Source organism: Lynx rufus, unplaced genomic scaffold, assembly GCF_022079265.1.
Source record: "Lynx rufus isolate CCGP_SWC_20201006 ecotype Redwood Valley unplaced genomic scaffold, mLynRuf1.p SCAF_6, whole genome shotgun sequence".
Classification (NCBI taxonomy): domain Eukaryota; kingdom Metazoa; phylum Chordata; class Mammalia; order Carnivora; family Felidae; genus Lynx; species Lynx rufus.
In genome coordinates this window covers 29165444-29185770 of record NW_025814878.1, presented here as the reverse complement: position 1 = coordinate 29185770, position 20327 = coordinate 29165444, and the positions used below count along the sequence as shown (strand labels likewise).

The 20327-nt window shown below is 37.8% G+C and overlaps 1 protein-coding gene across 1 annotated transcript in view; it reads left to right on the top strand.

The window, feature by feature from the left end:
* Nucleotides 1-20327, top strand: part of LAMA2 (laminin subunit alpha 2) — a 475613-nt gene that overhangs the window by 416445 nt on the left and 38841 nt on the right. The window contains exons 52-55 of the mRNA XM_047102999.1: nt 7537-7675; nt 10254-10265; nt 13028-13148; nt 16396-16572. Of these exons, the coding sequence (XP_046958955.1) occupies nt 7537-7675; nt 10254-10265; nt 13028-13148; nt 16396-16572 (449 nt within the window). The remainder of the gene's footprint in view (nt 1-7536; nt 7676-10253; nt 10266-13027; nt 13149-16395; nt 16573-20327) is intronic.

Sequence of the window (20327 nt, the reverse complement as noted above, 5' to 3'; positions counted from 1 at the left end):
CAGTTACCAGTCCTTTGCTTTTTAAAAGGCCAAATATTTGTATGTGTGCAAGTAAATAATCAAATAACAATAATGTAACCTCTTTATAGTTCAGGAACTCTTTCAACATTTTTTTCATTTGCTGATTTGAGCAGGTATTTTGTTCTGGTGTTAGAGAAAGGGAAACATAGGCTCAAACTTACATGTGGTCAGAGACGTATATATGTAAGATCTCATAAGCAAGATAGAAATCCAAGTCTCTTAGGTCTTAGTGTGCTGCTACTGTTATTTAAGTATAATTCCCCTCACTCTGTGTACTATAGTATTACCAATATCTGCAAATGGAACTTTGATACTTCTGTTTATAAAATTAAACCTAATTAGTTTTCATTGTGCCAATGTGATATGTCATGAGAATTTCGGTTTAACTTTGCACCATTCTTCATTCCTATGTTTAACAAATATCTGGCAAGCACACACTGCATAAGAACTGCATAAGTATTGCATAAGAACTGAGTGAGGTCTGTCACAAGTCCTTGCCTTCAAGGAACTTGCACTCTAATGGGGGAGATAGGCAAGTAAATCAATGGTGAGAAAAGCTAATTGCTGTGTCAAAATAGGTATAGTAGATGGAGGCGCCTGGGTGGCTCAGTCGGCTAAGCGTCCAGCTCTTGATTTTGGCCGAGGTCATGATCTCAAGGTTCATGATTTCAACCTGGGAGTCAGGCTCCGCGCTGACAGTGAGGAGCCTGCTTGTATTCTTTCTCTTTCTCTGCGTCTCCCCCGCTTGCATGTTCTCTCTCGCTCTCTCAAAAATAAATAAATGAACTTAAAAAAAAAAAGTATAGTAGGCTAGGAATCTCAGGAGAGAGATGTTTAAGTCACACAGAGAGGTTGGCGAATGCCCTGAGGCACAAGCAGGAGTTGAGAACTTCACTGGATGGACAGCACCTTTGGACACTTCAGAGAGGTGAATGTTGTGTGAGAGCCTAGAGGCCTCAGAGAGCATCATACATCATCAGACATCAGTTTCCAGTTGCTCTTCCTTGTAATATGGAGGTCTGGAGAAACTCCTCAGTCGGAACAAAACCTGGTTTGTGCTTATATAAGTTGGAGTACTGCTGTATACATTGTTCCAGCATAAAAGAGGCACAGTGCACATTTGCATGGGGGAGGCTCTGCATAATACTTAAGAAGAGTGTTTTACTCTGTTTGACCCAACATTTCCCAAACTTCTACGATCACTAAAATCTTTCCATTCATGCAAGACTAGCATTCTGCTGAACACGCTTTGGGAAAGGCTTTGGTTAATGTTGAGGAGCAAGAATTTCCCATCCCTTTCTGGGTCCTTCTAGCTGGACCTAAGAATCAAATTGACATGAGACAGATTAACAGGACAAAATCCGATGTGATCGTGTACATGCAGGGAATCCACACACACATGGAAATTCCAAAGACAGGCAAAATGAGGTATATGTGTCATTGTGAACTGAGAAGAAGGTAGGGGTCTGGGACTTCAAAAGGAAGAATGCAATTTACAGGAAGATAAAAAGAAAGGGCGGGGGAGGGGGTAAATGTTTCCTGAATAAATGTTTGTTGAGCCACTCAGAAACAATGCCACACAGAGGACTTTGATCAGACAGGCCTTGCTAGGTTCCTCTCTCTGTCAACTACACCTAGTTCACAGTGCAATGTCATTATCTGTGGTGATAGTGCTCTTCCGGGAGCAGGTCCTCTATCTAAATTCTTCTAGGCAGTTGTGGGGGAGGGAAAGGGCTTTTCCTGAATCAACCGGGTTTTGGTTGCTTTTTTCCTACAAGTATTGATTTAAATTCCAGCTAGATAACATACAGTACAACATTAGTTTCAGGTATAGAACTTAGTCATCACTTATATCCAATACCTGGGTGTGAGTACTTGTGCTTATCCCAAGTACCTTCCTTAATACCCATCATATATTTAACCCATTCCCCAACCTACCTCCCTTCCAGTAACCCTCAGTTCTCTACAGTTAAGAGTCTGTTTTATGGTTTATCTTTTTTCCCCTTTGTTCCTTTGTTTCTTAAATTCCACATATGAATGAAATCATATGGTATTTGTCTCTCTCATATGGTATTTGACTGACTTATTTCACTTCGCATAATACACTCTAGCTCCATCCACATCACTGCGAATGGTTTTGATTGTTTAAAAAAAAATTAAATGTGGGGCGCCTGGGTGGCGCAGTCGGTTAAGCGTCCGACTTCAGCCAGGTCACGATCTCGCGGTCCGTGAGTTCGAGCCCCGCGTCGGGCTCTGGGCTGATGGCTCGGAGCCTGGAGCCTGTTTCCGATTCTGTGTCTCCCTCTCTCTCTGCCCCTCCCCCGTTCATGCTCTGTCTCTCTCTGTCCCAAAAATAAATAAACGTTGAAAAAAAAATTTAAAAAAAAAAAAATAAAAAAAAATAAAAAAAAATTAAATGTGTTTATTTTTGAGAGAGAGAGACAGAGAGAGGGAGAGAGAGAGTGTGTGCACCAGCGTAGGAGGGGCAGAGAGAAAGAGGCAAAGAGAGAAACCCAAGCAGGCTCTGTGCTGACAGCACAAAGCCTGACATGAGGCTTACTCCCACGAACTATGAGATCATTCCCTGAGTCAAACTCAAGATTCAGACATTTAACCAACTGAGCCACCCAGGAGCCCTGGTTTTGATTGCTTTTTAGCTCACACTGGTCTTCGTATATAAGTGGCTCATCTTGGAGTAGCCTGCTATAGTTACTATAGCTACTACAGTTATAGTATACAGTTGGCCACTATAGTTACTACAAGTAAATCCATAGCCTAACAGGATGTATGTTGCCAAAAAATTCATGAAATGAGGCTAGAGACATAACAGATCCAGTTCATAAAAGGCCTTATGAATTTCAACTTTATCCTAAAAGCTGTAGGGAACTACTAAGAGTTTTAATCTAAAATGTGACACCATCAGATGTGTGCTTTAGTAAAGTTCCCACGGAAAACTTTAAAGGGTAGATATCTGACAGTTTCAGGGGCTGCTGCAGTCCGCAGTAAACCAGGTGAACAGTGAGGAGAATGAAAGCATAAGAATGGAGAGGAAAGAGTAGAAATGAAAGATGTCAAGCATTTTAAAATCAAGGAGCTTTATTTATGATATACTCAACATGGAGGCTAAATATTTTAAAAAGGGACATCAAGAATAATTCCTTTCTTTTTCTTAAACAACAAAACATATTTTAGTGCCATGTACCAAGCTATTGGATACAAAAAAAAAAAAAAAAAAAAAAGAATAGGTTTTCTAGAAAAGATGCTGGGTTCTATTTTGGACATATTGTATGAAAGGTACTCTTAATATCTTGAGTAGCCTAGGGAAGCTGTGTAATTGGCAGGCAATCAGTTATGTGTACCTGAGGTTTCGCAGAGCTCTAGGAGAGATGGGCAGCTTGGAGTCATTATCATGTCATTAATAGTTGTAGCTGAATAGAGATGAGAAAAACCACGCAGTCATTTCTAGAGTGAGAGGATCCAAAGCCCTGAAGCAAACAGCAGTGTCGAAGGGATATAATAAAGGCAGACTCCACAAAGGAGGCTGTAAAGAAATAATCCGAGAAAGGAGAAGTAAGGAAGAGAAATTTTCAGAAGATCAAACTGAAGGCAGAGTGACCAATTAGGTTCAATAATAGTCCAGGCAGGAGATGTATGATGGCTTGAAATAAGAGCGACAGTGGAATTTGACACTAGAGAAATGCAAAATAAATCCACAGTGTGATACCATCGTATGGTTATTAGAATGCGTACAGTTACAAAGACTGAACATACCCAGGGCTGGCAAGAATGGAGAGTAACTGGAGCTCCTATACCCTGCTGACGAGGATGCAAAATGGGCAGCCGCATTGGTAACTGGGTTGGCAGTTTCTTAATAGGTTAAATATATACCTACTATATGAACCAGCCATTCCACTCCTAAGTATCCACGCAAGACGCATGAAGCATATTTCCATACAAAGACCTTTACCAGAATGTCCATAGCGTCTTTCTTTGTGGGCCTCAAAAAACAGAACACTAAATCAGCTGTTAACAGGTTAATAGATATACAAATTGTTATATAGTCCACACAATGGAATACTATTTAGCAATAAAAATAGTGAGCGAGTAATCTGCACACAAAATGGATGGATATCAAAATATTCCTAGTGAAAGAAGGCATATATAAAAAAAGTTATGTCAAATATATAGAAAACACAAATGAACCTACAGTCTCAGAAAACAGATAGAGGCTACATGAGAATTAGGTTGGGTAGGGAGGCACAGGAAGGAAGGATAACAAAGAGGCATAAGGAAACTTTTGGGGTGATGGATATGTTCACTTTTTTTTGTTTTTAGTGTGGTGATGGTTTCCCAGATGTATACATGTCTAAAAACCTGTTAAAATGTACACTTCAAACATAAGCAACTTCTATTGTGTCAATTATAGTTTGGGTATATATTTTTTAAAAAATAGGGTAGATATTAGAGTTATTTAGGAGATGAAATTAGCAGGGCTCTTGGTTGATTACATGTGGAATAGCAAGGAGACAGTCAGGATGAGTCTCTAATTTAGGAGATCGGGTGGGGGTCATAGTGCCACCAAATAAATAATAAGGATTTTGGGGTAAAAAGATAATCATTTTGATTTGGAATGTGTTTAGTTTGAAGTACTGATAAGATATACAGATGATTATGTCTCATCTGTTGAATGTGGATTTCTAGGCAAAATCAGGTCCAGACATATATATTTTTGACTTGTCAACATAAAGTAAGTAGATATAAACTGGAGGTTACCTGGATAACTAAAACCCAAGAAGCGGCCAGATGGAGATGCATTAGGGAACATAACACTTCAGAAATATTCAAAGAAATAAGTCCCAAAGAAGGAAATCATGAATGAGGTTGGAAAGGTACAAGAACCTGGAGAAAGGTTGTCTGTCACTAGGAAAGCCAAAAGAGGCAATTTCCTAGAAGGAAGGAAATGTTAACATCAAAAACTGCATAGACGTGGATTAAGATAAGGACCAAAAGACCCTACTGAGTTTGGATGTAGGGAGGTCCCTGCAGATCTGAGAACAACTGAAATCCAAGGAGTAGTGGGATCAGAATTGAAATAAGCCTTCAGCAACGTGGGTTATCCCTCCTTTTCAGTGACCAGATCAGTTGTTTATGTGAATTATTCTCAACTAGTTTGTAAATGCACCCTCCCTTGAAATTGAGACACACTCTTTCAGGTGGCATTCCCCACCTTGCCTTGAGAGTCACTTAGTAGAACCACAGTCACCACTAGAAGTGTGTCATATCCCTGAAGTACACTGATATAAACACAAGATTGAGAACAATCATTTCGATTTCAACCTAAGAGAGAGAAGAAAGGAATTGCCAAAGTAACAATTCATTTGCCACAACTCAGCATTGATTATAAAATACTTGCTAAGCCCCTACTCTTTGTCTCGTATTTAATAAAACCCTTATTTCCCTGCTTACCCATAAATGATGTCTGGACTCATCAACTCTGAAATTTTATGTTAATAGCTATTCTGTAAGGGAAAGAAATAGGGCAGGACATGAAAGCAAGTGTTAGCATTTCATAGCAGAACCCACTTCATTGCTATCACTCATGAAGGAGAGAGTAAAGCTCTTCCTTTAACTCAGTAAAAATGTGCCGCCCTATGCCTCTCTGCTGGAGTTAACACTTGGGCCAGTGAGTTTCAATTCAATGTCTTTCTGCTCTTTAATCAGTTTTTCTTAGAATGGTTTCTAAAAATGCATATATTCATTCAGGGATACGGAGGAAAACTACCTCCAGTCAGTGGCTTGCCTGTGATAGGGAGAATTTCATTTCACAGACACCATTAAAATATGCACCCGATCTGTGGAAAGAGGCTATTTTCATGTTCCAGTCAACAGCTCCATATGAAAACTTCTTTTTTTTTTTTTTTTTTTTTTTTTTTTTTTTTTTTTAAATTTTTTTTTTTTTCAACGTTTATTTATTTTCGGGACAGAGAGAGACAGAGCATGAACAGGGGAGGGGCAGAGAGAGAGGGAGACACAGAATCGGAAACAGGCTCCAGGCTCTGAGCCATCAGCCCAGAGCCCGACGCGGGGCTCGAACTCACGGACCGCGAGATCGTGACCTGGCTGAAGTCGGACGCTTAACCGACTGCGCCACCCAGGCGCCCCTCCATATGAAAACTTCTTTGCTGATCTGGATAAAAAGGAATGTGCATGGAAAAGTCTTGAAAATGGTTTTATAATTTTTTTTTTTTTAATTTTAGCCACCAGTCTGGTCAAAAAGTTATATGTGTATAAAATTAATATGGTATATGAAAGTAATTCAGTTTTTATATTTTGACTTGCTGAATATTTTTAATAGGACAGTTAGTCGGTATTTTTTATTGTCTGTTTATTTTGAAAAAACTCTGCTTTAAGGATTTGAGGTATTAATAGGTTTGGTATTTCTTTTGATCATGTTTTAAATTTTATTTATTTATTTTGAGAGAGAGAGAGAGAGAGAAAGAGAGAGGGAGAGAGAGAATCCCAAGTAGGCTCTGTACAGGGCTCGAACTCTCAAACCCTGAAACCATGACCTGAGCCAAAGCCAAGAGTCGGAGACCCAACTGACTGAGCCACCTAGGTATCCCTGTCATTATTTAATAGGGCAATTATGTTTGTTTTTATTGAAGATACTTCCTTTTGGAATGGAAGGGCTACAGATTACAATGGAATTTTAGAGTTTGATATTTTTCTTTGTTTTTCAAAAAAGTACTATTCTAAAAGTTATGAGTTAAGGGAAAATAATAATGTTCCATGGTCAAATAAATTTGAGAAATGCTTCTTGCTCTATGTCCCCCAATTGGAGCATTACATTGAACATTAGTATGTCAGAAGATCTGGGCAGTCATAAAATTAAAATATATGTTTAATTTGCTTAACCCAATGTTTGTCATATTTATTTGAGCCAGGAACATCCAGGAAACTAGCGTTCCAAAGAATAAACATTTAGAAATGCCCTTATAATCCACTGGTTTAAATAGCCATTTTCAGACCCTTGCTAATTCAGATCCAATATCAGGCGAAGATTTAGAGGCTAAATCTTTCATGTTAATGAACTGATGCCTCAGTATGCAACAAGGGTCCAAAATATATGAAGCAGTTAAAGGCTAGGCCTAAGCAAATATTATGGTGAGAAAGCACATAATTCAGAAAGAGCCTAGCCTCCTCGTCAGAATGAAGGGGAGAAAATCAATGAGATAAGGGGTTCCCATCTGCTTTCTGAACAAAACAGACTAAACAGAGAAGTCCCTCTCTTCTTTCCTTTGTCAGGCTATTATTTTTAAGCCCTCTTTGTGGATAGTTTAATACTTTATTTTATTGATGTCATTGCTTCTGCAATTATTCAATAGATATACGTGGTCCAAATGCTTGGGAAAGTCGATGTTAATTTGAGAATTAAAGTAAATTTATCTTGAAGTAACAGTGATAATACAGACATGGTTCGTCTCGCTCAAGTAAGACTTTCTCTCTCCTTTACAGCCAACATATCAATTGTAGATATAGATACTAACCAGGAGGAGAACCTAGCAACTTTATCTTCTGGAAACAACTTTGGTCTTGACTTGAAAGCAGATGACAAAATATATTTTGGTGGTCTGCCAACACTGAGAAACTTGAGGTAATGTAGTGTATATTTAGAGCTAAGGATTAAGTTTTAATTAAATGGCCACCCTGCTCACTGGAGTTCTGCAGTTTAATTACAACAGGAATGTCGCATAACCTTTAGTTGCAGAAAGGCTTAATTAAAAAAAAAAAATCATGTTACATGTTAGAACAACACCAGGATTTAGACGCCCAAGGATTAATTGGATATCTTTGTTGAAGAGATGGATGGAAATCACTATTTCCCTCATATTCACCTGATGAAAAGAATTGTAAAAGTAATTAAAGGTGGAAACTAGAGTTGAATGTGCGTCTTGTAATTGCTCTTCTCCTCGCACATTCACTGCAGATCATGGGACACTGAGATTGCTTAGTGTTCTAAAAATCAGTCAGTGTTCCAGAATACTGTGAGTATAACCTATTTTGTTGCTAAGCATTAGCATACTAATGCTATGTTGGAGCTTTCCCATATGTCTAATGCTAAAGCTGTATTAGTTATTCTTGTGTCCCTGCCAACATTTTTTTTAATTTCACACATGTTTTTTAGATAGCAGGATGGAGAGATATAATTAACCCATAGTTTAGTTCAAAAAATAAACTCAAGAAACTAAAAAAATCTCAGGAAATATTTCATGTGTATTTAATTAATTTACTGCTTGTTATAAAACATCTCATAAGAAAAAAGAGTTATAAAGCACTGGTGCTCAATAAATGTTAATTGAGTTTAATTAGAATGGAATGAATTGACTTGGTTAAACCGTAAGAACTTACTATAAATACAGACTACCTCGTTTTTAATTTTTGTTTTGTTTAGTTGGCTTGTTAGTTCTTAATGGTTATAAAAGTCCTATCACGGTGTTTCTTTTCTTATTTTTTTTTAAGCTTATTTATTTTGGGGAGAGACAGAGACAGTGTGAGTGAGGGAGAAGTGGAGAGAAAGGGAGAGAGAGAGAGAGAGAGAGAGAGAGAATCCCAAGCAGGCTCTGCACTGACAGTGTGGTGGCTTGAACTCGTGAACCATGAGATCATGACCTGAGCCAAAACCAGGAGTCAGACACTGAACCGACTGAGCCACCCAGGCACCCCTTGGTGTGTCTTCTCTTAAAAGACGCATTATGATTGGAGGGATTCTCAGAATAACTGAGAAATATGGTAGTCAGTTGTTTTTGAATTTCCCAAACGAGTGGTGCAATTTCAATCTCGTTTTATAATAGCTAGCATACAGACTGAGTTTTACTCTTCTCCCTGTACCTAGATTCATGGACCAAGCAACTAAATACCAGCCTTTCAAGAGTATAAGTTGATAAGCTTCATGGGGCTTCATTCTGCATTCATCCACATTACGATATACTTGTGTTAAGCATGTACACTTACAGTGTCTGGTCAGAAAAACTCATTGCAGATCAAATGCGTTTGGACTGTGACATAGTCATTACTCAAATATCTGTTATTGTCAAGTGTTCGCTGAGAATCTACTATGTGCCAGGCACTGTATAAATACAGATCTGACAGTTGCTTCAGTCTAAGATTTATTTTGCAAGATCATTAACTAAATTCCCTATGAGTGAATTAAATATAGCCAAAATAAGGCTATCAAGATGTAGCTTTATCTATTCTAGGGACGACTTGGTTTTAATTACCATAAAGTAATTTTAGGAATTATCTATAAAGGTATATTAGTTAGCTATATTGAGATAGGTTTATACATTCATTTTCAGACTGCATATTTAATAAATCTGTGTCACTAAAATGTTTTTACTTGCTCAGTACAGCATTTTATAATTATGGTATTTCTATGGTAAGGTACATTATCCCCATACAATCTTTAGACATATATCTGTGAGTAAGCAAGGAGCTTTGCATTCTTAGTTTGCTGTTACTTTGCCCACAGACAGGATCTTAGTATGGTAAAGTTCAAAAGATGAGGTAAACATAAATTATTTTTACATATATTAAGTTCAAGCTCATCGAGAGGCAATATTTATCAACAACTCATGAATACTACAGCATAGCAATGTTTGCGCATTTTCTCATTCATCAGATAGATTAAAATTAGTATTTTAAATTTGTATTTCAAAATAAACGTTAAAAAATTTGAAAAAAAAAACAAAGGAAAAGGGGTGCCTGGGTGGCTCAGTTGGTTAAGCATCTGACTTCGGTCCAGGTCTTGATCTCACAGTTTGTGAGTTCGAGCCCCACATCAGGCTCTGTGCTGATGGCTCAGAGTGTGGAGCCTGCTTCGGATTCTGTCTGCCTCTCTCTCTTCCCCTCCCCCACTCATGCTCTGTCTCTCTCCCTCAAAAATAAACGTTAAAAAATTTTTTTTGAAAAAACATTTGTACTTCAAAATAAACATTTCCCACAGAATAGTGTGGAAAGAAAATGGTCATCTTTGGATTCGAATTTCACAGGGGTCAAGGGCATATGTCTGTTTTCTGTTCTGTTGGTTTTTCACATTCCCTTCTTTTTAAGCTTGCCATGTGATACTTTTTAAAAAGACTTATGATTAAAGTATATTGTTTTACTAAATGAAAATGCAATTGCAAGTAAATTGTGTTTGTTTGTTTTTTTTTTTTCTCTTCCCTTTGACCTAGTATGAAAGCAAGGTAAAACTTAAATTATGCATGCCTTCTTCAAGTGCATGGGTTGGGTAAATGTGGCTTCTTAGACACAGCAGTGGTGCAGAAGCAGAGCAATACCTATGCAGCTTAATTCGTAGTACATTTCATGAGCAAGTAATACATTCTGAGAGTTCTCGTGCTGCCCTTTACTTACTGAGATGCTGCTGCTCACCCACCGTGAATCGGGCTGCAATTTCACTTATTTCACCAGCTATGAGGACAGATTTGCTCTGCTTCCTTTCTGAACTGCCCACGCACAGTGCCCCCTGGTGCACATACGCAGGAGCACACATGCAAAGGTCAGCTGGTCAGGTTGATGGGCACGATGTAGCTCTGGGGACAGAGCAGAGCGGTCTGTTGGGTTGAACCCTGGGCTCCCATCTGTCAAGTACCATGCTGTCTGCTGAACAATCAGCCTGTGCTCCCAAATGCTCACCACTGCCTCGCTGCTTTTTGCAAGCCTGCAAATATGCAAACGTTTACAGGGCCCTTGCACCTCTTTGCAAAGCTGTTTATTTATTGTCATGTTTATTTAGAATTAGCCATGAAGCCAGATAAAAGGAATCTCTGGAAATAATATATTTTAAACCAGTATTTGCCTTAATGGTGACGAAGTTTGTGGACGGTCCCCATAGTTTCCCAGGAGCATTTTAATTCCTGTTTGCAGAAAGACATTAGCATGAAAGCTATGAGCAGCAGGCCTCCGTAAGTGGCTGATCAAACCCAGCAATGTGCAGGGCTGGCACACTCTGGCTAGTGCCTGGTGTTTTGATATTTCAGAGCCTAGCTATGCCACATTTCTGGAAAGGAGATAATATGGCCTAACTTAGCCAAGACATTTTTAAAACAAAGTGTAGACTTCTAACACCAGAAACTAGAATGTATAGAAATGAAAGTATATACAAAAAAATTATCCAAGTTGTTTTATCACAATATAGTTATGAGCCTAGTCATGCTTTTTGCTGGGATGGCTAAAAGGCAAAGGCTGGCTTTCAATGGAAATATATAAAACTCTGGAGTGACACTGTGTAGCTTTGTAATGCTGCCTTTGAGGCAAATAGCGGAAAAGAGGCCTGTGGTTACCATGAGGAATCTGATCACATGTGATTGCTTATCCCCCGTGCTTTTCATAGCACTGAGCCTACTAAATCATCGTGTTTTGAAATAGTTCATTGTGTGTCCGTGAAACAGTGAACTATATAACTTGTAGAAGAGACTTACTTTATTGATAGGACCTCTGAAAAATTTGTGATAGAGCAGTCATCCTTTAAAAGAAAATATGGAAGCAAATGAACACTGGGAATAAAATTCACCCATTCCCTATGCTTTATAAATAAGAATATAAGCAAGATCCTTACCCTCCAGTTGGGCATGTTCTTCATAATAACAAATCGACTGAGCAGAAGGAGGAGACCTTGGGAATAATGGGAAATGACCAAAGAAAATGAAGCAGTTCCAGAGAGAGAAAAGACAGAACAAATACGTGACATGACATAAATCACCTGATACACATGCCAGGGTCTGATTTTCTTTCCCACCTGTTTTTCCGCATGCCCTATGTTTTTTATTGAGGCAAAAAAGGGAAACCTGGCATCATGAGACAATGAGAGAATTAATCATTATCCTAATAATATTTTGGTGTTGATTGGGCAGGTTTTGCAGATGCTTATTAACACCAAAAAAAAGTATTATTATTTTTTATCCCGACAGACCTGTATTATTCAATATGGTAGCCATCAGCCACAGTGACTACCTAACTTTAAATTAAATAAAATTAAATAACAACGTCCAGTTTCTCATTGGCATAAGCTTCATTTCAAGTGCCAATAGCTACATGTGACCAGAAACTACTGATTTGGACAATGCAGAACAGAATATTTCCATCATCACAGAAAATTCTATTGGACAGTGTTGCTATCGACTAAATAAAGAAGCATCATCACTGACATCCTACTAGCTGCTATCCATTGAGCACTTCACATGTGCTAGCATGTTGGGTTTTTTCTAAGCAATAATGAATAAAAAGTAAACATGCAAGTGTTATTTGGGTATAGAAGACATTTTCAACCTTAAGGAAGATGGGTTTTGTGCCTTTGGTTGCTTGATTTTGTTATTGCCCCATTATAAAATAAGGACTTTGGGGTCAATCTATAAATCCAATGTTTAAGTATGTTTTTTAGACTATGTAATCCAAAAGAATGTTTCTTAGGCTTTGTTTTAGTTAAAACTTTAAAGAGAAATATAATATTATCTTAATCTTCAGCTGCCCCTTCTCTCCCCCGAAAAATCTCAATGACAAAAAAATTTTTTTTCAAAATAAATGTTTCCCATGTTTTCCCTAAATTTTTCCCCTAAATTTTAACTTTTTTGGTTCATAGTTTTATTACTCTGCCTACTCAATTATCTACTCTTTGGTACAAAAAAGAAAACCATTTTTTTACACATATGAAGCACTTAAGAAATCAGTAATTCCTGTAATTTAAGTGCTGTGGGTAAGATTATTTTTAAAAGAGAGGAAGAACTGCATAAAGATTCTTTCTGCAGGATGGGGTAACATCCATTTCATCCAACCAGTGGATAATGGAAGCGTGGTTTGCTGGGTACACGTGTGCACATATGCACAATTTGAGAAACACGTGCCTCCCGTGTGTCAGTTCGCGCCATATGCTCGTGTCTGGTAGTCGCAAACACCATACTGCCATGTCCCTAACGACGTTGCTTTTGTTTTGCGTGTAACTTTTCAACAGACCAGAAGTAAATTTGAAGAAATATTCGGGTTGCCTCAAAGATATTGAAATTTCGAGAACTCCATATAATATACTCAGTAGCCCTGACTACGTTGGCGTTACCAAAGGATGTTCACTGGAGGTTGGTTTGTTTTTAATGGCTTCCTAAATGCTTTCATATCTGACTAAATTGACTTAGTTTGGGTGTTCTTACGGGGAGCAATCCCTTGTTAATATATTTTAAATTTAGCTATACGTAAATAACAAAGCAAGATTGCAGCGCTTCTACAAATTACCATAATCACATAAATGCAGGAAATGGTGTGATGAAGACCCCAAATTGTGAACCAATTTCCCACATGGATAATACTTCATAACATCTATTTTTAATGTTAGCCTCTTTTCTGATTCTCTCTCCTTTTCAAATACTACTTTTCCCTTTCCTCATTTTTGTTAATCTATTTCAGATTTATTTTATCTCCCTGTGTCATATATAGCTTTATTAGCAGCCTTAAATTTTTTTCTGGAATGTACTAGGAATTTACACAAATAACAAGTAATCGTTTATACCATAATCATTAGTGCATAGCACCATGTCTACAGCCTGAGAGTCAAGCCTGCTTTTCTTTGGAAATGGCACAGACTAGGAACTGTCTACAAAGACCATCTTTGACAGACTGCAAAGCCCTTTGCTGTTAGGTATCTTCAGTACCTTTTCTTTGTACCCAAAGCTACCCCTAGTTCCATTTACCTAGTCTGCTCTGACTCTTCGATAGGGGCCGACTCATAGGAGAGAGAAATAATAGACCCAGCTCTGCTCTCTTAAAATATCTCTGACCAAGAGTCAACAGTCATTAGGAAATATTAGTAAGAAGTTTATGGGAATCCTGAAAGCAATGAGTTTGTTTCTTAAAAAATGTTAAAAATATCATACTTACAAAATTTTGATTGCCTTGATATGACACAACTATTCATTTCACTGCTTTCTCCAACTGAAATTATTTTAAAGCATGGCTATAGAGTTCAGGGAAATCACGGAAGAATAGGAGAAAGGAGAAGTGAATCCATCTGTGAGACCAGAACTTCCGGGGTCTCCATGGTTCATAGTTTGGAATTGGCCACAGATATCCATTATGAGAAGCTCAGGAGTAAGGACTAGGGAAATACAGAATTGAACTCTGAGGATCCATGCTGGCTTCTTTAAGGAAGTTTTACTAAGAGCTTTAATGTTGCAAAGGCTACTCTCATCCACATCCCAAAGATATATACATGAGGATGGCAAACTGTCCAGAAAATTAATAGCCTGTATGTGTGAAAATGATAACTCTATAAAGGCAATTTTCCGTCACCAGGAATTATTTTACAACTGAAATATGAGGCAGAAATGATGTGGATAAATATTGAAAAGTCTGCACAGTAGTTTTATCAGAACTATCCAAAAGTCTATCATTTGAAAATTGGAAACAAAAATAGAGGATATATTTTACAATACTTCTGTCACTTACCTGGGCCTGAAACCCTGTGGGGGAAAATATTCTGTGCTAGAGGATGCCATGATTTTACTCCAGCAAAATCCAGAACTTTGAAAATGACCGTTTTAAGCACTCAAAATGCCCAACTACATGGGCTTGCTTAAATAAATCCTAGCACATTTATACAATGGAACGTCCTTCTGCCATTAAAAGTGATGATGAAATTTATGTTTCCTGAGAGAGGTATCTCCCACATACATAAATTTAAAAAGGAATTTACAAAGGAATGTGCCTATCAAGATTCAGTGTAAATATAAAAAGGAGGAGAGAGCAAGGTTGTGAAAGATGAATGAATGAATGAATGCATGCATGATGAACACACGAATGAATGAATAAACGCGATATGCTTCTGAACAGCTTTGAGATGGAGTGAGTTTTGCTTTCTCTCTTTTACACTTTGCTACTATCTGAAATGTTACTGCTTTAATTTTATCATTAAGGACAATTACTATTTTCATTTTGAGAAGTAAAATGGACTACGAAATGTTTGGTGTGCTTATTTTTAAGATTCAGGTTTTACCTGATTTTTTAAATTTTTCTAGAATATATTTATACATTTGATAGCACTGGACATCTTACCTTGGGCTTATCACTGAGGAAAATGCAGACATAAACCATGGTCGTACTCATCTATAAAATATAAACAATTAGTTGACAGAGGGTATTTAAGGGATCCTGAGACTGTTTTCAAGAGAGATTTAGCAAGATAGAATTAAACCAAAAGAAAATGTTATCGATCAGTGATAATCATCTGTATTTTAAATCAAAAGTGCTCAAATATGAACATTGGGGTACAAGTGCCCCTATGCATCAGTACTCCTGTATCCCTTGGATAAATTCCTAGCAGTGCTATTGCTGGGTCATAGAGTAGGTCTATTTTTAATTTTCTGAGGAACCTCCACACTGCTTTCCAGAGCGGCTGCACCAATTTGCATTCCCACCAACAGTGCAAGAGGGTTCCCGTTTCTCCACATCCTCTCCAGCATCTATAGTCTTCTGATTTGTTCATTTTGGCCACTCTGACTGGCGTGAGGTGATACCTGAGTGTGGTTTTGATTTGTATTTCCCTGATAAGGAGCGACGCTGAACATCTTTTCATGTGCCTGTTGGCCATCTGGATGTCTTCTTTAGAGAAGTATAGCAGCACTCTCAACAATAGCCAAATTATGGAAAGAGCCTAAATGTCCATCAACTGATGAATGGATAAAGAAATTGTGGTATATATACACAATGGAATACTACGTGGCAATGAGAAAAAATGAAATATGGCCTTTTGTAGCAACGTGGATGGAACTGGAGAGTGTAATGCTAAGTGAAATAAGCCATACAGAGAAAGACAGATACCATATGGTTTCACTCTTATGTGGATCCTGAGAAACTTAACAGGAACCCATGGGGGAGGGGAAGGAAAAAAAAAAAAAAAGAGGTTAGAGTGGGAGAGAGCCAAAGCATAAGAGACTGTTAAAAACTGAGAACAAACTGAGGGTTGATGGGGGGTGGGAGGGAGGGGAGGGTGGGTGATGGGTATTGAGGAGTGCTCATTTGGGATGAGCACTGGGTGTTGTATGGAAACCAATTTGTCAATAAATTTCATATATATATATAAAAAAAAAGTGCTCAAATAAAAGCAGATGCCAGAATTTTTATTTTAACCCAAACTGCTTAGAAAGTTCGGTCATGCCTGGAGATAGTATTTCTTCAGTTGCTCCTAAGTTTTCCATGTAACTCTTGAGTTTCATGCTTTCTGAAACAATGTATTTTATGGTGCCACTGAGTGCTTGAAGGAGAGTGAGATGGAGAAATTAATTTAAATTTTTATTTCTGATGTTTTCTTCTCTTTTTCCCTTTTACCCACAGAACGTTTACACAGTCAGCTTCCCAAAGCCTGGTTTCGTAGAGCTGTCCCCTGTACCTATTGATGTAGGCACAGAAATCAACCTGTCCTTCAGCACCAAGAATGAGTCTGGGATCATTCTCTTGGGAAGTGGAGGGACGCCAGTACAACCTCGTAGGAAACGAAGGCAAACTGGACAGGTACTCTCAGACCTAGTTAACAATGCATTTTCCCTAGTTCTTATATAAAACAGTTATTTTATGAGGAGACGTGTGAGACATTTAGGTTTTGGAATGGTCTTTATTTAATTTTTAATTATTAAAAAAAACCTTTTAACATTTATTTTTGAGAGACAGAGAGATCATGAGCATGAGAGGGGCAGAAAGAAAGGAAGACACAGAATCTGAAGGAGGCTTCAGGCTCTGAGCTGTCAGCACAGAGCCTGACACAGGGCTCAAACTCACAAACCATGAGACCGTGACCCGGGCCGAAGTCCGACGCTTAACCGACTGAGCCACCTAGGTGCCCCTATAAATTGTCTTTATACATTTAGATTTGCACTATTTATTTCTCCTATCATCTTTCTTAGGACAGTTATCTCCATTATGATTTTCCTTGTGGGTCAGTCCTAGGTGCAGTCACGCTTGTATTTGCACCTATATTCTGTATGGGTTTAGCATATGAGTATTTAAAGAGAGAAAGCGTAAAATATATTCTAATTACAATCATATTCTCTTGTCTCAAAATCCAATTCCTTATCTGGATATCTGTAGATATCCAGCTAGGATACCTTAAATTCAAATTTAAATTGCTTCTAGGATCGATTTCCCAGTTTGACTAGCCAACATGATGCAGTCTGTTGAAGCCTAACCCACTCCACCCTCTCTGGACACAGAGAAGGCAGGGAATGGACCTGGGATAGAGAATGTTAATAGAGCACAACCAACACAAGCATGGACAGTAGTCTATGCTCAATTTCACTCATGACATGAACTTAAAGCCTACATAGTGTCTGCATTATAAGGTGTGAACTTCAATTTTCATAGCCCATAGCCATTTGATTGTTAAAAGCTGTCTCTTAGGCACCATAACTCTTTACTGCCGTGGTATTTCTCCAGTACTTTCAATCTAATGTTTTTAAATATATATATTTTTTCCACATGATCTTGTTTTTCTCAGTGAAAGAGTTCATAGGAATTACCTAGTCTGCCATCACCAAAGAATGGAATGTTTTACAAATATGTCCTTAAATATGCATGCATTCTTATAAACCAGGTTGTGTTGTTTGTGATTTTATGTTTTTTAAAAAATAATTTAAAATTGGGTAACCAGTAATACGGTGGACCCTTGAACAAAATGGGAGGTCAGGACATTGCTCCCCTCCACACAATCAAAAATCCACATATAACTCCTGATTCCCCAACAACTTAACTACAAATATCCTACCATTGGCCAGAAGCCTTACCTATAACATAATCATTCCATTAACACATATTGTATATTATATGTATTATGCAATGTATTATATACACTGTATTCTGAAAGTAAGCTAGAGAAAAGAAAATGTTATTAACATCATAAGGAAGAGAAATACATGTATAGTACTGTATTGCATTTATCTAAAAAATCTGCATACAAGTGGGTCCACATAGTTGAAACCCATGTTATCCAAAATACTATATAATAAATCTTATTCTTCTCCCTAAGAAAAATAAATACCAAACGAAATAAATTCAAAGATGTATAACCATGAGTAACTTCAGTTATCTCAGGAATACAAGAGTATTTTAATATCAGAAAATCTAAAAATTATATAATCATCTCAATAGATGCAGTGAAGTCATTTGGTAACATTTAATACCTATTCCTGATTTAAAAAAAATAATAATATAGATGAATATTAGAAACTGAAGAGAAATGAAAAAAATGCACTACATACTGTATGATGCCATTTTTATAGATTTCTAATATAAGTAACACTAAACAGGCAACTGGCTGGCTCAGTTGGTAGAGCGTGCAACTCTTGACCTTGGGATTGTCAGAGCTCCACATTGGATATAGAAATTCCTTAAATATAAAATCTTAAAAAAAAAAGTGGGGCACCTTGGTGGCTCTGTCAGTTAAGCATCCTACTTCGGCTCAGGTCATGGTCTCACAGTTCATGAGTTTGAGCCCCACATCAAGATCCGTGCTGTCAGTGCAGAGCTGACTTCAGATCCTCTGTCCCCCTCTCTCTTTGCCCCTCGCCTGTCCACACACAACAAAAATAAATAAAATACACATAAAACCACATACTGTTTACAGATATATGTGTGAATTTTCAAAGATAAGGTTTAAAAAGCAAGGGAATGATAAACATGAATTCCATGTTGTGGTTACCTCTAAGATAGTGAACCTGGGGGATGGTGTTGGGAGGAAACTCACAGAAGATGCGATCATACTGTTTCTTAAATTGGGTGTAGATTTACAGGTATCCATTTAATTGTACAGTTGTGAACATAGCTTCATTATCTACATGTCTCTTATGTTGTGGGTAATGTACCAAATAGTCATAATAAAAATATTTTTTAAAGAATATAGAGGGGAAAGAGTGTTATTTTCTCTCATTTCTTACTGCACATAAGCACTTATATAAATTTCCTCTTAAATTCCTTATCTTTTAATCTTGAAAAATAAAATTATTTTCTTACTATTATGAACGATAAGCTAGTTATAATAAGAGGACCAGATGAAACATTGTGAAGTAGGTTTTTACTAAAGGATATATCTTTCCCAGGTCATTGTCAGATAATTAAGCACCACCTACTGGCTCCAAATTTCTCCCCTTCAAGACTAAATAAATGGACTTAAATCACCAGCTTTCAGGATAGTTCCTTAAATAGAACATGTGCCCATTAGAACAATTAAAATGAGAACATATTAAGTACGATACTACAAAGTAAAGTGGAAATAATATGTTAACATTTCAACATTTTAATGATAATGAATATTCATTTTTTAATCTCATCGAAGTGCTATTTGAAAGAGGAGACAATGTTAAATAGTTCACGTCTGTTGTAGAACCAATGCTGATTACACTGACATATTTTATTTTCCAAAGCTAACGTTTTGATGCTATAGGGTTATTTGTGATTCTGTTCTTCTAAAGGAGTTTGAGACATCGAACCGTCATTCACCTGAGAAAATTTTAATTGAGCGAGTGGTTTGCAGTTGCCTCTTTGATGGATGGTGAGCACGAGTCCAGGCCCTCTGGACATTGTGCTTTGGGCATACAGCTGCCTAGACCATTTAGTAAATCATCAAAAGCATTATGATAGGTGATTGAAACCCTCTCCACCACCGCAGGTGACTCACAGCGGACCGAGTGATCATGGTGCCCTCATGCTCTACAAGAAAGGGAGCACAACATGGCATCAGCTTTGGGGACAAGGAATGCATTCAAGCTCCCTGGGGTTCATAATCTGATCTCAAAACCACACTGGTTGCTATAGTAACAGTAGCAAGAAGAAAGCAGTCATGTTTGTGGATGAAAAATTGTCTTCCTTCTTTCTAAGTGTGGGAGACAAGTTACGTGTTGGTGATAGCAATCTATTCCAGCAGCTCAGAGAACAAATTGCAGTCTAAACACTCAAAATGCCGTGAGATTGGGAGTCGGATCTGATTTCCAGAAGCTAGCTGTCCACTTGTGAAGAGGAGGGAGAGGGATTGACACCCTTTGTTTCCTGACGCGTTTTGTGAGTTAGAGACCCGGTGCAAACACAGCTGTTACCTTCAGCATGGCAAATTTGGTTTGCGGAGGGTCCTGTATTCCTACATCTGCTTTCCACAACATCTAACGAGCAAAAGTGGCCAATGATTAAAGAGCTTTTGTCAGCCACTTTAAATACTCTAAGAAAATATTGAGCCTTAAATTCTCAGGTAAGATCTCAGAGCCAATGAATCTGCAGATCTGTCA